A 16,404-nucleotide genomic window follows, 5' to 3' on the forward strand; every position below is an offset into this window, starting at 1 on the left:
TACCACATAACAAAAAAATAATTTCCCTTGACTCTGTGCGGGTTAATTGTGGAATTAATAAAAAGATACATTTTGTTGAGATATATTTTGTGTAGGTTTAGGTCAGCAAAGTGGATTCTTATAAAAGTATCATATTTGATCTGGTATTCATTGTTTATTAAACAAGTTCTTTTTTCTCCCAGAATAAAAAATAAAATAGTGTCAAAACAGTTTTAGTATATTTTCATTTAAAGGAACATAAAATGGGCTGAGATCTGTGCATATCCTAAAAGAGATAATCAATTTAAAATAGTTTGCATAAAAAAATGGTTTAAAAATTGCTGGCAAGTATTTTAAAATAATTTTCAAAAATAACCAAAATGAATTACATAGCTAAACTGCAGATAATCCCTATGCACTTTTGCATTCTATCAAAACAACAATAGATATAGATTAGGGCTGCAACTGATTATTTTCATAATCGATTAATCGGACGATTATTTTAGCGATCGGATAAAAAAAACAAAACAACAACATTTTTTTCTATATTTAAAATAAAATCCACATACTGAGTGTTAAAAAACAAACTTCAGACTAAAACTTTACATTAAAGTGAAGGTAAAGTTTTTTTAACCAGCAATCGTTTTTATGTTCCTGTTAATACCCCAAATGCAGTCGCTAGGTTATTTTTTAATAAAAAATGATCTATGTTGTTCTATTTATAACTTTATTTTTCCTACCGTTCCTTGAATAATCTCCTCCCACGCTCCATTTCCTGGTTTATGACACTCTGTTTCGCATACTCGTGCACATCGAGCACGGATTAACAGTGATCTTTGCGCAGGCGTTGATCCGGTCTGTTTAGCTCTACTGCGCATGCGAAAAAACTTGGCAACATAGTATTGAATAGTCATTCAATACTATATCTGACAACAAAGAGAATTTTGCAATCGCGCATGCGCGAAACGAGGACGCGCTCGCTTGCAAATTGAGGAGGAGAAATTGTCACGCATGCGCATGTAAACCGCAATGTTTATGACGAAATTTGACGGCCGCCTAACGGCCAGAAAATCAATTGGATCTCTCAAGCACGTGATAGTAATTTAGAAAAAAAAAAAAAATTTACGGGTTGTTTTTCGGAAAGCCGATTAGATGAGAAAAAGATTAGATATCACAGGTAATTTATGTTTTATAAAAAAATGATGAATGAAAGTTACATTTATTTGCCATCATATCTCTAATTATTTATAATAAGGCGTTTAACTTTACCTTCACTTTAACACAACTGTTGGTCCAATTTTTAAGCAGCAGATTTTTTTTTCTAGTTAAAGGGACACTAAACCTCAATTTTTTTCTTTCATGATTCAGATAGAGCATGCAATTTTAAGCAACTTTCTAATTTGCTCTTATTATTATATATTTCTTATTATATATTTATTTGTTCTCTTGCTATCTTTGTTCAAAAACCAAGAATGTGATGCATAGGAGCCGGCCCATTATTGGTTGAGAACCTGGGTTATGCTTGCTTATTGGTGGATAAATGTAAGCCTCCAATAAGCAAGCGCTATTCATGGTGCTGAACCTAAAATGGGCTGGCTGCTAAGATTTACATTCCTGCTTTTAAAATAAGGATAGCAAGAGAACGAAGAAAAATTGATAATAGGAGTAAATTAGAAAGTTGCTTAAAATGTTATGCTCTATCTGAATCATGAAAGAAAATATTTGGGTTCAGTGTCCCTTTAAGCAAACCAAAACCACAAAAAACTGTTTGAATAGCGGTAGAACTAGAAAGAGGCTGGCTCTCTTTTTGCAGCTATTTTGCCTGCAGCAGAGACGGTTTTGAGCTTTCTTGAGATGCAGAAGTATGGATTTGCCAATTTCACCAAGGTGGGATATTTATTTTTGTTAGCTCTCCACCAATGCAAGGGGTCTCTTAAAGAAAACCTGGACTTCATTCTAACATAAAAATATCTTGAATATCTATACGCAATGGTAAATAACCAGATATAAGGTTAAGGAAAAAATATCTAGTCCGCTCTTAAAATAACAGATAATTATAGAGGTTGAATCTGGTACATATAACAATTCATTAAAAATATAAAAAAATCTATTAAAAAAGTCAAAGCACTAAGAACTATATATCAATAACAGGACAAAGCCTTACACATTTATCTATACAGTACATATAATCAGCAATATCAAGCAATCCGCTAATAATTGCGCTAACAGATAACAGTACACTGCACATTAATTCAAATTACAAATCCCATCAATCTAGGGCTAGGTATAAATAAGCTCGGCACTATATCATGCAAAGCACAGTCCCAAATCACCTGATTTAATATAAACAATACAAATGATGACTATTATAGCTGGGTTGCACATAAGCCAGGGGTAGTTGTAAACGTATACTGTCCTGAAAAAGTGAAAAGTAAATGTCTGTAGACCTCCTTTAGGCTAAGGACATAACCATAAAACACAATACCTTGTGCAGGTGCTCATCGGAGTGAAGCAGCTGGTGCTGTGCACAGACCAACTAATTGCAAACCAACTAATCGATTATGAGATTCGATTACAACTATTTTCATAATATAATCAATTATATTGACTAGTTGCAGCTCTAATATAGATACAGCCATAGAAGGAAATGTGTGGGGGAAGTTAGAGTTGTACAATTCAGAAACTAAAAAGAAAGGGTTAATGGCGAGGCACAGCAGTATAAATTTGCAGGTAAAGTAAACACAGTAGATTTGCATAATCAACAAATACAAAACAACAAGACAATACAAAAGCATTTACTCTGAAGTTCAAATGAGTAGTAGATTAATTTCTAACACATTTCAAAGTTATGTATATTTCCACTCCCCCTGTACCATGTGATAGCAATCAGCCAATCACAAATGCATATACGTATAGTCTGTGAATTCTTGCACATGCTCAGTAGGAGCTGGTGACTTAAAAAGTGTAAATATAAAAGATTGTGAACATTTTTTCAATGGAAGTAAATTAGAAAGTTGTTTAAAATTACATGCTCTATCTGAATCATGAAGTTTAATTTGACCCGAGTGTCCCTTTAAGGTACATATTATATTAAGGTACATATTATATTTTGTCTCTATCCCAACTTGTTTTATGTCCCTTTAAATAAAATCAACAACGCATACTAAATTAAGCTGTATTTCTCACCTTATACATTCTGCACATATATTACATTTTACAATAAAATTATTTGACCCAAATTGGTTTTAAGTTGCATTTTCTTTTATAAAACACAGTATAAAAAAACACAACGCTAAAGCGACCGTAGTTCAGATTAAACTTTAATGATTCAGCAAGCAACTGATAACTTTCTAATTTATTTCTGTTGTCTAATGTGCTTCATTCTCTTGGTATCTCTGTTGAAAAGCATACCTACAGTAGGTAGGCTCAGGAGCAGCACTGATTGGTGGCTGCATATATATGCCTTGTCACTGTCTCACTGCACTGCTGCTCCTTTAACAAAGGATACCAAGAGAATGGAGCAATTTAATAATAAAAGTAAAATTGGAAAGCTGTTTAAAATTGTATATCCATTCTGAACCACTAAAGAAAAATTCTGGGTTTCATGTCCCTTTCAAAACATATTCAAATGTATTATAGCTGCAGAAATGTAATATCGCTGGACTGTTCTTTCATAAACCCTGTTTTTCAGGTGCTTGTAACTTTAGATTGTGCAAACAACTTTGGTTGAAATTAGACTGTTGTGTAGGTTCCCTCAAAGAATTATTAAAAAAGGACATGAAACCCAAAAATGTTATTTCATGATTCAGATAGAGCTCTGGTTTACAAACCTGCCCTCAGACCTCCTTAACAGGCCATATTTTGAGGATATCTGGACTGGAGCACAGGGGAAATAATCAGATGATTAGTAAACATGATTATTTTACCTGCTCTCATCCAAGGCTATCCTGACAATCTGGCTTATTAGAGAGACCTGAGCACAGGTTTGAAACCTAGTGAGATAAAGCATGCAATTTTAAACAACTTTCCAATTTACTTCCATTATCTAATTTGCTTTGTTATTTTGGTATACGTTGTTGGAAAACATATCTAGGTAGGCTCAGAAGCTAGCTGCCGATTGGTGGCTGCACAAATATGAAAAAAGCAGAAATGTTCCAGCTGGTGCAAAAACCTTTTATTGTGCAAACAGGGATACAAACAAAGCAAAGCAATGTTTCAGGCTCACAATCAGCCCTTTCTCAAGCTTCAGAAGCTTGAGAAAGGGCTGATTGTGAGCCTGAAACGTTGCTTTGCTTTGTTTCTATCCCTGTTTGCACAATAAAAGGTTTTTGCACCAGCTGGAACATTTCTGCTTTTTTCGTATTGATGCTGGGTTTGGTAAACCTGTTCCTTGCTGTGCAGTGAGTGCTGTGTTTCATGCTACATTGTTGCAGGCTGCACAAATATGCCTGTTGGATTACTGATGTGTTCAGCTAGCGCCCAGTTCTGCATTGCTGCTCCTTCGATAAAGAATACCAAGAGAATGAAGCACAATTTATAATAGAAGTAAATTGGAAAGTTGTTTAAAATTGTATGCTCCATCTGAATTATAAAACTATAATTTGATTTAGCCATCCCTTAACATTGAAATAATTAACTGAACCTAAATGTATATACACGTAATCCCTAGTGGCACAAATCAATTGTCTGGCTAGTTCACCCCCCATCTATCTATGGATCTCCAAGTACAAAAGTTATTTTAAAGGGATACTAAATAAACATTTTTTCTTTCATGATTCAGATAGAGCAGCAATTTTAAGCAACTTTCTAATGAATTCCTATTATCAATTCTTTGTTCTCTTGGTATCTTTATTTGAAAAGCAGGAATGTAAAGCTTAGGAGCCGGACCACTTTTGATTCAGCACCTGGGTAGCGCTTGCTGATTGTTGGTTAAATGCAGCCACCAATAAGCAAGCGTTATCCAGGGTGCTGACCCAAAAATAGGCTGGCTGCTTCACATTCCTGCTTTTCAAATAAAGATAGCAAGAGAATGAAGAAAAACGCTAAGAGTAAATAGAAAGTTGCTTAAAATTGCATGCTCTATTTAATAACGGAAAATCCTTCTAAACTCTCCCCTTTGGATAAACAGATACAGAATGCTAGTGATAATTTAGATGGAGATTAATTCATCAGTTGTAACGACAATGCATAATAACTTACTTTTTAAAGTAGATATGAAATTCAAATAACCCTCACTCCGGGCCACCCACTTCAAAAAGTAATTTTTTCTTGAGCTAACGGTTTGAACTGTCCTCCAATCAGCACTCTAGCCATACAGCACTTTTGTTGCAGCTAAAGCATTGATTGGAGCACAACATTCCTGATCTGTTGATCTAAAAGGGAAAGTTTACCATCACTTTAAATAAAGCGTGCAAGTTCACAATAGAGTAATTTAAATGGGCATACCTCCATGATTACAGGAGTTTTAGTTCTTTCGGCAGAGGAAGCACACATGCACGAAACGCATCAGATCATTTAAAGGCTTTCTATTCAAGACACTAAACTTAGTATACGGTATGGAGTGAATAAATTAAACAAGTGTTTTCAACATCACTGCAGCTGTCTTTTTAGCAGTGGAAGTAGGAGTACCCATGAGTGTCTCGGGGTCTCCTACCAAGGGTGTCTAATTTTAAGGTGCCAGTGACTCCTTGGAGCCTAAATTTGTCAAGCCCTGGTCTAGAGAGTAGAGAGTGCATACTTATTTGCTCATATATATCCTGACCCTGCTACATATTGATTGGGGCTCAATTATATCTGAAACTTATTGGCTACAGCAGAATAGAGGAAATCAAGCTGACAACAGATTATTTGAAAGAGGTATATCCCTGGACTCCAAAACAATGTCAATAATTCTACCTGCATTACAGTTTAAAATACTTATAAAACATGGATTGGCTAGGTAAATCATTTACAACAGTGGGCTTTATTACAGACACATACACTAAGCAAGCATCTATAAAATGTAATATCACAGTATACCTATCTGCAATAAAAGTATTCTCCTGAGGTGTGCTATACCTACTATTAAGCAGGATAATGTCTACAATGATGGTCTCCCCTATCTTTTTAATATGGATCTATAATCTACCTAATTACATACATCTCAACTTCCCAATAATGCATTTTGTAAACTAGGGAGAATTATAAACAGAAACTCACTTTGAAATTCCAACAACCGAGAGACAGAATAAACTCAGCTCCAGTGCAAAAAAATATTTACGATTAATCAATCATATTATAATCACACGCAGATATTACTTCCCCCATAATATTTGAGATGGCTGGCGCCATATTTTGTGACGCAGCCTACAGTGCATATTGACGTCACTTCCGTCTTCGCCAAAGGTCTAACGAGAACAAGAGACTGTAAAAATAAAACTGCACGCTAAGCATTGTCAAGTTAGCGCGTTCATGTTAGGAATAATATTTGTTATTCGCCTTCAATCCAACACAGCTCTATAGTCTTATTAACGGGCACATAAGGTAGTCGCATATTATTATACGTCACTGACTTGCGTATCACGCCTCGTTTTGGTAATTCTCCATAATAATAATAAAAAATGTAATTGTATTTTAATTTGCTCACATCATACATTAGGCCTGTAACGGCTTCACACTTTTTGTCATACGAAACAAATTGTGCAGATTGCTTTGAACAAGGAGCTCAGTATCCTTGCCCTATTTAAAAATGGCCGCCTTCTATTAAAGCCACGTCACGTGGCCTGTCTTTACTATTTTAAACGGACCAGTCAATGGGCGCTTTTATGTAGTGTTCAATCAGCCGCGCTCTGTGTCTCACGTGATCCTAGCGGCGATCTTCTGTTGGCTGTTTAAGTTTGAGCCACCAAATACGAATAACAGGGATCCACTAACCGATAGACCTAAAGAGGAGGCCCCGGAGAAAAGGGCCGGAGTTCCTAGTTAAGGTATTGGGGCCAGTACGTTAGTCTGTTATTGTGTGTAGTTTGTTTCCGAGGCTTCGTATAGCTGTATTTGTGTGTGAGACCTGTATGTCTGCTGCACGCAATAAATGTGCTCCCAAAGTGTGATGTGTTCTGTTATTCATGGGGAATTACCACAGCTGCGTTGTTTGATAGGGCCAGCCCTTAGAATGTATTACTGGTATTTTATCACAAGTATAAAATAAAGGGTTATGAAACTCAAAATGTTTCCTTCATGATATAGAGCATATCATTTTCAGCATCTTTTAAATGTACTTTCTAATTTTGCTTATCTCGTTATCCTTTGTTGAAAAGTTTACTTAGGTAGGCTTGGGTGCTAGCTGCTAATTGGTGACTGAACATATATGCTTCTTATTGGCCTGTTAATGTGCTCAGCTAGCTCCCAGTGGCGTATTGCTCCTCTTTCAACAAAGTATAACAAGAGAATAAAGTTAACTTGATAATAGAAGTAAACTGGGAAATTGTATTAAAATGTTTGCGCTTTCTGAATCGTGCAAACTGGGGGCACTTTCATTCTTTACATTTTTTTTCTAAGATGCTTTGTTGGTAAAATATTTAGTATTTGACTGCTGTTTCTCCGCCTGCATCTCATCCATAATCTAGCTGAGCAGTGACGAGTCTGGCTTCATCCAATCATTGCGTTCCCCACGTGGTGTCCAGCTCATGGGGCGCATGAGTGGATGAAGCCAGATTCATCATAGCTCTGCTAGATGGATAAGATGTGCGTAGAGCAGTGCTTTCCAAACTGTGTGTCGTGACACATTAGTGTGTCAGTCACAGTGTGTAGGTGTGTCCCTGCTTAAACACATTTTTTAACTTAATTTTTTTTTTTTTACATTTTATTTTGGTATCCGACTTTCCACCTGCCTGTTATGCATATCACGTGGTTGACACGATTGATACCTAGTAGGTCACAGATCATCTTAACCTATTGGCGCAGGTCAGCTCGAACTGAAACTATTCCCATTGGCGGCACATTGGCTCCTGACTGCACGTGTAGTCAGTGAGTGGGATAGCAGTGTGTTTGCAGCTCAGCTTAAACGCTGAGCTGAAGTCAGAGTTTTTTTGCAGCTAGTTCCCAGTAGTGCATTGCTGCTCCTGCTCTTGATATATGGATAGGAAGTGGAAGCTTAAAAATGCTTGATGATGAAATGCGAGTGTCTTTATCTAATATTCCATTAAATATTCAGAAACTGTTCATCCCATCAACCTCATACATCCCATTAAAATAGTAAGTAGTTATTGGTGATATTAAGCTTTTTTTAATCTTTGCACATAGTTACTGTTACTTGTAAATACATTTCATTATTATATAGTTTATGTATGTGTCCGTATCTTCTTAAAACAAGTTAGTTTAACCTCCTGTTTGCTAGTACAACTGAATTACTGTCGTGATAACATGTAGGTTTAAAAAGTGTAGCCAACATGAAAAGTTTGGAAAGCTCTGGCGTAGAGGAACGGGGGTTGCACCCAGCCTTGTTTATACAAACTCTATTGTGATAGAGATATATCTATATATCTCTCAAATGAGGTGCACTCACAGCAACATTTGGGTCTCAAAAAGCCCAAATTTATTTAATGTTTCAGGGAGATGTACATCCCCCCCCCCCCTCATCAGATGAAGGGGGTGTAAATCTCCCCGAAAAGTTAAATTTTGGCTTTTTGAAATTCAGATGTTCGAGTGCACATCATTCGAGGATCTGTTACATATCTGCACCCATGTAATTGTCCCTAGGTGGGTGGATCAGCTGTTTGGAATTTTATTTATACTGATAAATAGAAACTAGTTCAAACATGGCAGCACTGATTACTTTAAATAATCTAGAGTACATTATTGAAACCAAACTTTTACACTTAAATCAATATTTAAAATAATGGTAAAAATACAGCTGCATATTCTAAGGATAATTTTTGTTTACATAATTGTGTAGTATCTATTTACTGTTTAATATCCCGTTTTAATGTAAAACAAAACCATGCACTCGGTATATAGTTAACCCATAATGTTCTCAATACTTCAGTTTAGGAATTTTGTACTCTAGAATTCTGTGAAATATTAGATTTATATAATTATTATAAAGGCACTGGACTATAAGACTTTCCTTTTTGTGTATCTTTTTTATTTGATATTCAAATCCCCCCCCCCCCCCCATATTTGTAAAGCACATCTAATCTCTATTGGTGCTGTGATCTGTACCCCAGAGGGAACAGATTATTTTATACTATTTTATAATCCGTTTAACTGTCAGTGTCATACTCGTGTTTCTTCTCTTTGCAGAAAAGGGTTATCCTCCTGCACAGATGTATGCTCCCTATTCTCTAATCAGGCAGATCTCCTTCCCATAACCCTGTGAGTACAGGCAGCATGTTTGTCACACAGAGTGCTTAGTGACAGGGAAGCTTCCTTGTTCCAAGTGGTGCGAAGGATCTTTTTATGGAGCCCCTTATCTCCTCTTCCATATCACTAGAAATTTTAAGACCACTTGTTCAGAAGCCGGTTAGTCTGTCTCTTAAAAGAGATGAAATCCAAAATGTTTCATGATTCAGTGTGCTGTTATGGAAAACTTACACAGTGCAGCCAGAGCAAAGCTCTGTTTGAAGAAAATAGCCTGATGTACAGCAGCGCTGCAAAGTCAAAGTGCTAAGTTTCTGCATGTGTCACATTCTTTCTGCAGACATGTTGCATGTTCTGCCTTGAAGTGTGCAATATTTATTTTAAAAAAGCTAGTTTAACTCGTTTGTTGAGCATATTTATATATGCTCAGAGGGTGCACTGTATGGCAGCAGTTCTACATTCTGCAGACTCTGCTGCTATCTAGTGCTCACGTGTATAATATTAAAGGGCCATAACTGTTAATTACATGCTCTAATTTGTTAGAGGATGTCATTTTAAGCCTATTGTCCCTATACTACTGTGTGGTTAATCACACAGTAGAAATACCACTTTGGATTTGCAGTGCATTGCTGGTACCTTGTGGAAACTGCTGATCCATTGTAGAGCATGTAGTTCCATGTGACTTGTGCTACTGAATCAATCAACATTATCACCCTTTAAAAGTGTTCTTGTAAAACTGCTGCCATATAGTACCCTGAGCCTACCTAGGTATGCTCTTAAACCAGGGCTTGACAAACCTGGGAGCCACTGGCTCCTAGAATTTTACCCCTGGCTCCTAACTTTTTGGGTTATTATCCATATATCTATATATAAATCCAACTGTCTGGCTCCTAAAAATATGCCTGGCTCCTAAATATTCTTACTGGCTCCTAATTTTTGAACATATTCGTCAACCACTGTTTAAACAAAATTATACCAAGAGAATGTTTAGGAAGAGTGCGGTAAGCTCAATCTTTTTCTCTCCCTCCTTTGGGAGTGCATGTTTGTTAGGGGTAGCACCGGACCTGTATTGTATTCAGTCTTCTGTCCTCCTGTTACTGTTCAGTGCCAGTCTTCTTGTTTGTTTTTGTCGATTGTATTCTTGGGTGGGGAATTTATCCTTACCATTGTAGTTACTAGAGCACATGATTTTCTTTTTTTATACTATGGCCTCTTGATTTAGGAGCTTAAATGTTAAAATGGTCTGAAGACATTTGTAAATTAACCCAAGATTTATATAATATAAATAACCATGAACGGGGACAGCAGTGGGGAATGGTTGAAATCAAAGAACTAAAAAAGTAGGAAAAGCAAATTAAACAGCAATGGAATATTGGAATGTATAATAAAGATAACGTGATTCCAAGAGGGCTAAGGTCGAAAAAATTTTTAGTGATTGCAAACGAGTTTATAACTAAATGGGAAGGTGCACTCACTGATCACTAAAACTGATGCGATACCTAGTAGAACATGAAAGGGAAAAACTTGATTCAATTACTGGGGAAAACTCTAAACGGAGTGAATTGAAGCAGTATAAGTTAAAGGGACATAATACTCATATGCTAAATCACTTGTAACTGATGCAGTATAACTGTAAAAAGCTGACAGGAAAATATCACCTGAGCATCTCTATGTAAAAAAGGAAGATATTTTACCTCACAATCTCCTCAGCTCAGCAGAGGGAGTTCTGTGTAAAAAGTTATACTCAGCTGCTCCCAGCTGCAGGTAAAAAAAATTAAAAAATTTAAGAAATGAACAGCAGCCAATCAGCATCAGCAGTGCTGAGGTCATGAACTCTTACTGTGATCTCATGAGATTTGACTTAACTCTCATGAGATTTCATAGTAAGCTCACTTTACCTGATTGGTGAAATAATATGAGAGTTCACGATGCTCATCCCCTAAGCTGTCCTAGGACAGACAAACTAAAATGCTGCTTAGAAATCCTTTACAATGGGAGGTGGCTACTGAGGAACTTTTGAGGTAAAATATCTTTCTTTTTTACATAGATGTTCAGGTGATATTTTCTAGTCGGCTTTTTACAGCTATGCTGCATCACTTTCAAGTGTTTAAACATTTGGGTATTATGGCCCTTTAAGAGACTTTTCAAAAGCCGTTTAAGTGAGAAGTGGAAAAGTTTGCCAGATTCATTTCTGAGAGAAAGTAAAGAAAAATCGGTAGGGTATTTATGTGACTATTTAAAAAGTAAGGTTTACATATGGGGTCATAATAAGACGGCCTACTTTGATTCAGATACCTCTGACATACTGTGATGCTACTGATGCAGAGGGTTCAGATGGGGAGAAACCAATTCTTAGAAATATAATCCAAGCCCATACTAATGACTGTCTCTTTAGGAGGAGAACTCGGAGGGTAAGGGGGAGGCAAACCACGCACCAGACAAGTACGCTTCAATCAGAAGCCCCATCACAAGAAGTAGTTGAACTAGGTTTAAGCATTATTAATCCTGCAGACAAAATATTAACACACAAATTTCAGTACTCCGAAGAGGTTTATCATTTGTACCAACTACTAACATTGACACATTTGAAGCTCTTAAAGATGTCCACTTGTTTACTAGAAAGATATTGCTTAAGAAAATTTCTCTAACAATTCAGACATGGGTACATTGGATAATGCTGTTTTGACAGCTATTAATGACCTGGTCTTGTTTGAAGAATCAAAGCCAACAGGCACAGAACTTAACCCTTTGAGTGCTAATGACGGCTCAGAGCCGTCACTGATTCATCAGGTTACCTTCACTTTAAAGGACCATCATTAAATACAATTCATATAAAGCCATTGCAGTAGATTTTATTTTTCTTTCTGTAAAATCTGATAACGGTAGTAAATGGGAAAGTCTCTTAAAGCTGCTATCTGATGAAATTGCGCCTGTTCCAAGCTTCACTGAGGGGTTGTATAGCAGAGGCGTTTGTGATTCCATGTTCCTGCATGAAGACAAATGGGTGTTTTTTATATTAGCACCCTCCTTAACCAACCTATGTGTATGGTTGGTGGGAAATTGTGGAGCACATCATGTACATGAGATTCATAGACTACCTTTGTAGTAGAGGAGCCATTTAACTTGATTCATTTATGAAATATTTGAATGACAAAGGTTTAAATCTAAAATTTATTTGGGAATACCAACAATATACCATTTAACTTTTTGGATCTTCGTTTAGTGGGTGATGCTACCAAGGGTAAAATATTAACTGACACATTCCATAAACCAACAGCAGGCAATACGATTCTACATGCCAAGTCATGTCTCTTCCCCCCCCCCCCCCCACTTAAAACGATCCATACCCAGGGGACAGTTATTACGTCTTAGAAGAAACACAAATTCAGACTAATCTTTCCATAGCCAAGCTGGGGCATTGATATAGAGATTAAGGAACTGGGGATACAGTGAGAAACTACTCAATGATAGCTTTGAGGTTAAAGTGAAGGTAAACTTTGGTGAAAGCCAATTTTTTTTTTTTTTTTTTTTTTTTTTTTTAATACTATTAAAAACAGGGGCACTTTCATCATCAAAGTTTACAAAGCAGCCGTTTTGTTAAATAAATTTTTTTTTCACAGCTAGAGCAGCTTCCCCCACATAGAGATCCTCTATTCACATGTCAGCAATGACTAATCCTGCTTCCTCCAATCACAGATTTCCCCCCCAGGGTAGTCATTGCCTGAGGCCATGCTGTGATTGGAGGAAGCAGGATTAGTCATTGCTGACGTGTGAATAGAGGATCTCTATGTGGGGGAAACTGCTCTAGCTGTGAAAAAAAAAAAGGTAATTTAACAAAACGGCTGCTTTGTAAACTTTAATGAATGAAAGTGCCCCTGTTTTTAATAGTTTACCTTCACTTTATTCTCAGGTATGAGATACTAAGTAACACAAATTGTATGTTAATTCGTGAACCACATTATACATTTGCTTATTATCACAATATGTTCTGTGTCAATTTTTAGGCTATCTTTAGCATTTAAAGAAGGTCTTTTTCCAAATATGCTATACGGCTTAGTAAATATCTGGTCAAGTGTACAACCGGTAATAATGCATTAATCAATTATGTTTAAATTGTGGTTTAGATTGTGTTTTAAATTGTTCTAAAAGTGACTGCTTTTCGTTCCTGTGATCATGTTTGTGCACCTTTAATGTCTAATGGGTTTTTTTTTTTTTAGTATATATTTTTAATCATTTCTGTACTGGTGATTGGCTAGTCTCACCCTTATTTAGGGGGTGGCTTGACTTGACCATTATTCCTAGAATTAAGTGCCCTGCGGTTCTTGCCCTACATTTTTGTTTCAATAAGCTTTTTTTTTTTTTTTTTTTTTTTTTTTTTTTTAGCTTTTCATTCTGATGCCCTCCTTGTGCTGCCTTCCATTTTCCTTCATGCGCAGTCGGCTCAACCGCATTCAGCGTGCACCTCTCGGGGTTGTTGCACTTCCGGTGGCATCCAGCTAATACATACTTTCAGAGAGTCTGCAGTGGCTGCCTTCTGTGTTTTTATATATAGCTCTAATTAGAGGTTTCAGCCTTTGTTTGGGGTAATTTTGCACAAGTGAGCGGGTTTTTTTTTTTTTAACCTTTATGTATGTACACTCTTATTGGAGGTTTTCTAATCTGGATGTGCACTTTATCATGTTATATATTTGTCCTTTGTGCTGTCGTCCAATTGAAGTGCTTTGGTAGCTTGGCTCAAAGGACAGTCTAGTCCAAAATAAGCTCCCATGATTCAGATAGAGAAGGTAATTTTAAACAATGTTTCCAATTTACTTTAATCACCAATTTTGCTTTGTTCTCTTGGTATTCTTAGTTGAAAGCTAAACCTAGGAGGTTCATATGCTAATTTCTAAGTCCTTGGAGGCTGCCTCTTCTCTCGGGGCATTTTGATAGTTTTTTACCACTAGAGGGTGTTAGTTCATGTGTGTCATATAGATAACACTGTGCTCACGCATGTGGAGTTCAGGTGAGCCAGTTCTGATTGGCTAAAATGGATGCCTGTCAAAAGAACTGAAATAAGGGGGCAGTTTGCAGAGGCTGTCATACAAGGTAATCGGAGGTAAAAAGTGTATTAATATATATAAGTGGTTGTGCAAAACTAGGACATGGGTAGTAAAGGGATTATCTTAAACTAACAATTCTGGGTGTAGACTGTCCCTTTAATTGGTTTAAAGGAACTATAAGAACCTTGAAATTACATTTTTCCGCTTCTTTAGACTGAGTCTAAATGTTTTTAGAACACGTTAACACCTTGTTTGCTGCAGATTTTTTTAATAGCTCCACCTACTACTTTCCTTAGGAGTCAATCCAGACAGGAATAGCCACTGTCATTGTTTTAACTCTCCACTGTTTCTAAGCAGAAAAGCTTAGATGCACATTAGAGAGATGTGACAAGGTTAGGCCTGTGAAGCTGCCATGTGCTGTCTCAGTTCTCAAGACTCAAATCCTCAATTTTTATACTTAAATGACAGAAAACGGCAAAATGACTCAAAGTTTTTACTGTCCCTTTTTAAAGGACCATTACAGTCAAATTGCAGAATTAAGACCATGCAATAGCAACTTACTCTAAATTTTATGAGCAGTAGATTATATATATATATATATATATTTTTTTTTTCCAAAAATATACTTAGCTCCTGTATCATGTGACAGCCGTCATCCAATCACTCCCAAATGTCTATGCTGATCTCATTCTCAGTAGTATCTGGTGACTCAGTGCATATATAAAGACTGTGCACAGTTTGCTGGAAGTACATTGTGAAGACTCTTTAAACTGCATGATCTATCTGAATTGTGAAAGTTTAGTTTTGACTCTAAAACCCTAGGGCACAGATTCCTGTTCTCCTCCCTTATCCCTTGTTAAACCTTTTCTCAAACCTTTTTGAGCTTATAGCTTGCTCCTTTTGCATACTGCAGTTTCCCAAAGGCAGAGCATGCAGTGATCTGAGATGTCATTGCAGAAAATGCAGGAACTGTTGGCGATTTTAACTTTTCAGCAAAGATCCACACTAGGCTGTTCTCTTCAAACAGCGTTGTGCTATGGCTGCACTGTGTTTGCCTTTCGTTTAGTGCATCCAGAGCCAAGTGCTGTTTGAAGTGAACAGTCAAATATGCAGCAGTGCATTGAATGTCTCAAGTCTGACTTTTTCACACCCTCCCCTAGCATTTCCCAGTCTGCAAAGCTGGGTTTTTTTTTTTATGAATGTAAGACGTTATGAGCAATACACCTTTTTTTTTTTTTTTTTTTTTTTTTTTTTTTACTATATTTCTATGTTGGACCAAGAAAAAAGGAAACCAATTTTATTGAAGACATTTTATAATTTCTTTTTTTGGATGCAGCTAATTTGCAATCCAATTTTTAACTGCTGCACTAATTTATACGTCTTTACAAATTGCTTTATACTCCAGTTACCCAGCACATTGATATTGAGCTGGTGCTTTAGTGTAACTGTCTTATTTAAAATTGAATTTTATTTAAAAATGAGCTGCAGAAATGTTTTCACAAAAAATCTCATCGCAGAAAGTGAAAAATAGTTCTGCCTCTGGAGCAGTTTAATGGTTTTTGGATAACTACATGCTTGTGAGAACTGGCAAACTGACCATTAATCATTTTCACTTTCACCAGCTAATCAACATGGCACAGCGCGTTAGTATTATGGAACAACATGTTGGGCACAAGAAACCTTCTCCTATCCGTGTGCGTGTTGCCGTCCGCCTGAGGCCATACATGGAGAGTGGAGACAAGGTGCAGAATATCTGTGTGAGAGGCCTGGACTCTCATTCACTGGAGATAGTCAACTGGAGGAACCAGCTAGAGACTATGCAGTACCAGTAAGTAACAAAGTTCAGTGACTGGCATATTGAATGGGCGATTAGTGGTGGTTTTACACAAGTGTTTACAAGGTGGGATTTACAGATTTGTTTGAGAATAATCCACTTGGCATCCATGGTCCTGGGGAGAGCAAATTGTGTGTGGTTTGCGGTTTTTTTTTCTGTAAAGAATTGAAAGTGCGCACAGCAGACTAAACTAGTAAATGTCCTATAGTCTCT

General features: G+C 36.7%; 2 protein-coding genes across 3 annotated transcripts in view; one reads left to right on the plus strand and one right to left on the minus strand.

Annotated features, from left to right (window-relative positions):
* Positions 1-6,435, minus strand: part of PAGR1 (PAXIP1 associated glutamate rich protein 1) — a 38,485-nt gene extending 32,050 nt beyond the window's left edge. Inside the window, exon 1 of the mRNA XM_053695201.1 lies at positions 6,178-6,435. The gene's annotated coding sequence lies outside the window, so the exon portion shown is untranslated. The remainder of the gene's footprint in view (positions 1-6,177) is intronic.
* Positions 6,436-6,809: 374 nt separating this feature from the next.
* Positions 6,810-16,404, plus strand: part of KIF22 (kinesin family member 22) — a 30,152-nt gene continuing 20,557 nt past the window's right edge. Inside the window, exons 1-3 of one of the 2 annotated variants that reach the window (XM_053695311.1) lie at positions 6,860-6,944; positions 9,259-9,330; positions 15,980-16,185. In XM_053695311.1, the coding sequence (XP_053551286.1) occupies positions 15,989-16,185 (197 nt within the window). In that variant the 5' untranslated portion in view covers positions 6,860-6,944; positions 9,259-9,330; positions 15,980-15,988. Of the gene's footprint in view, positions 6,945-9,258; positions 9,331-15,979; positions 16,186-16,404 lie in introns of both variants that reach the window. The other variant, XM_053695310.1, reaches the window with a different exon arrangement.

The sequence above is a fragment of the Bombina bombina genome, chromosome 11, assembly GCF_027579735.1.
Source record: "Bombina bombina isolate aBomBom1 chromosome 11, aBomBom1.pri, whole genome shotgun sequence".
Taxonomy (NCBI): Eukaryota; Metazoa; Chordata; class Amphibia; order Anura; family Bombinatoridae; genus Bombina; species Bombina bombina.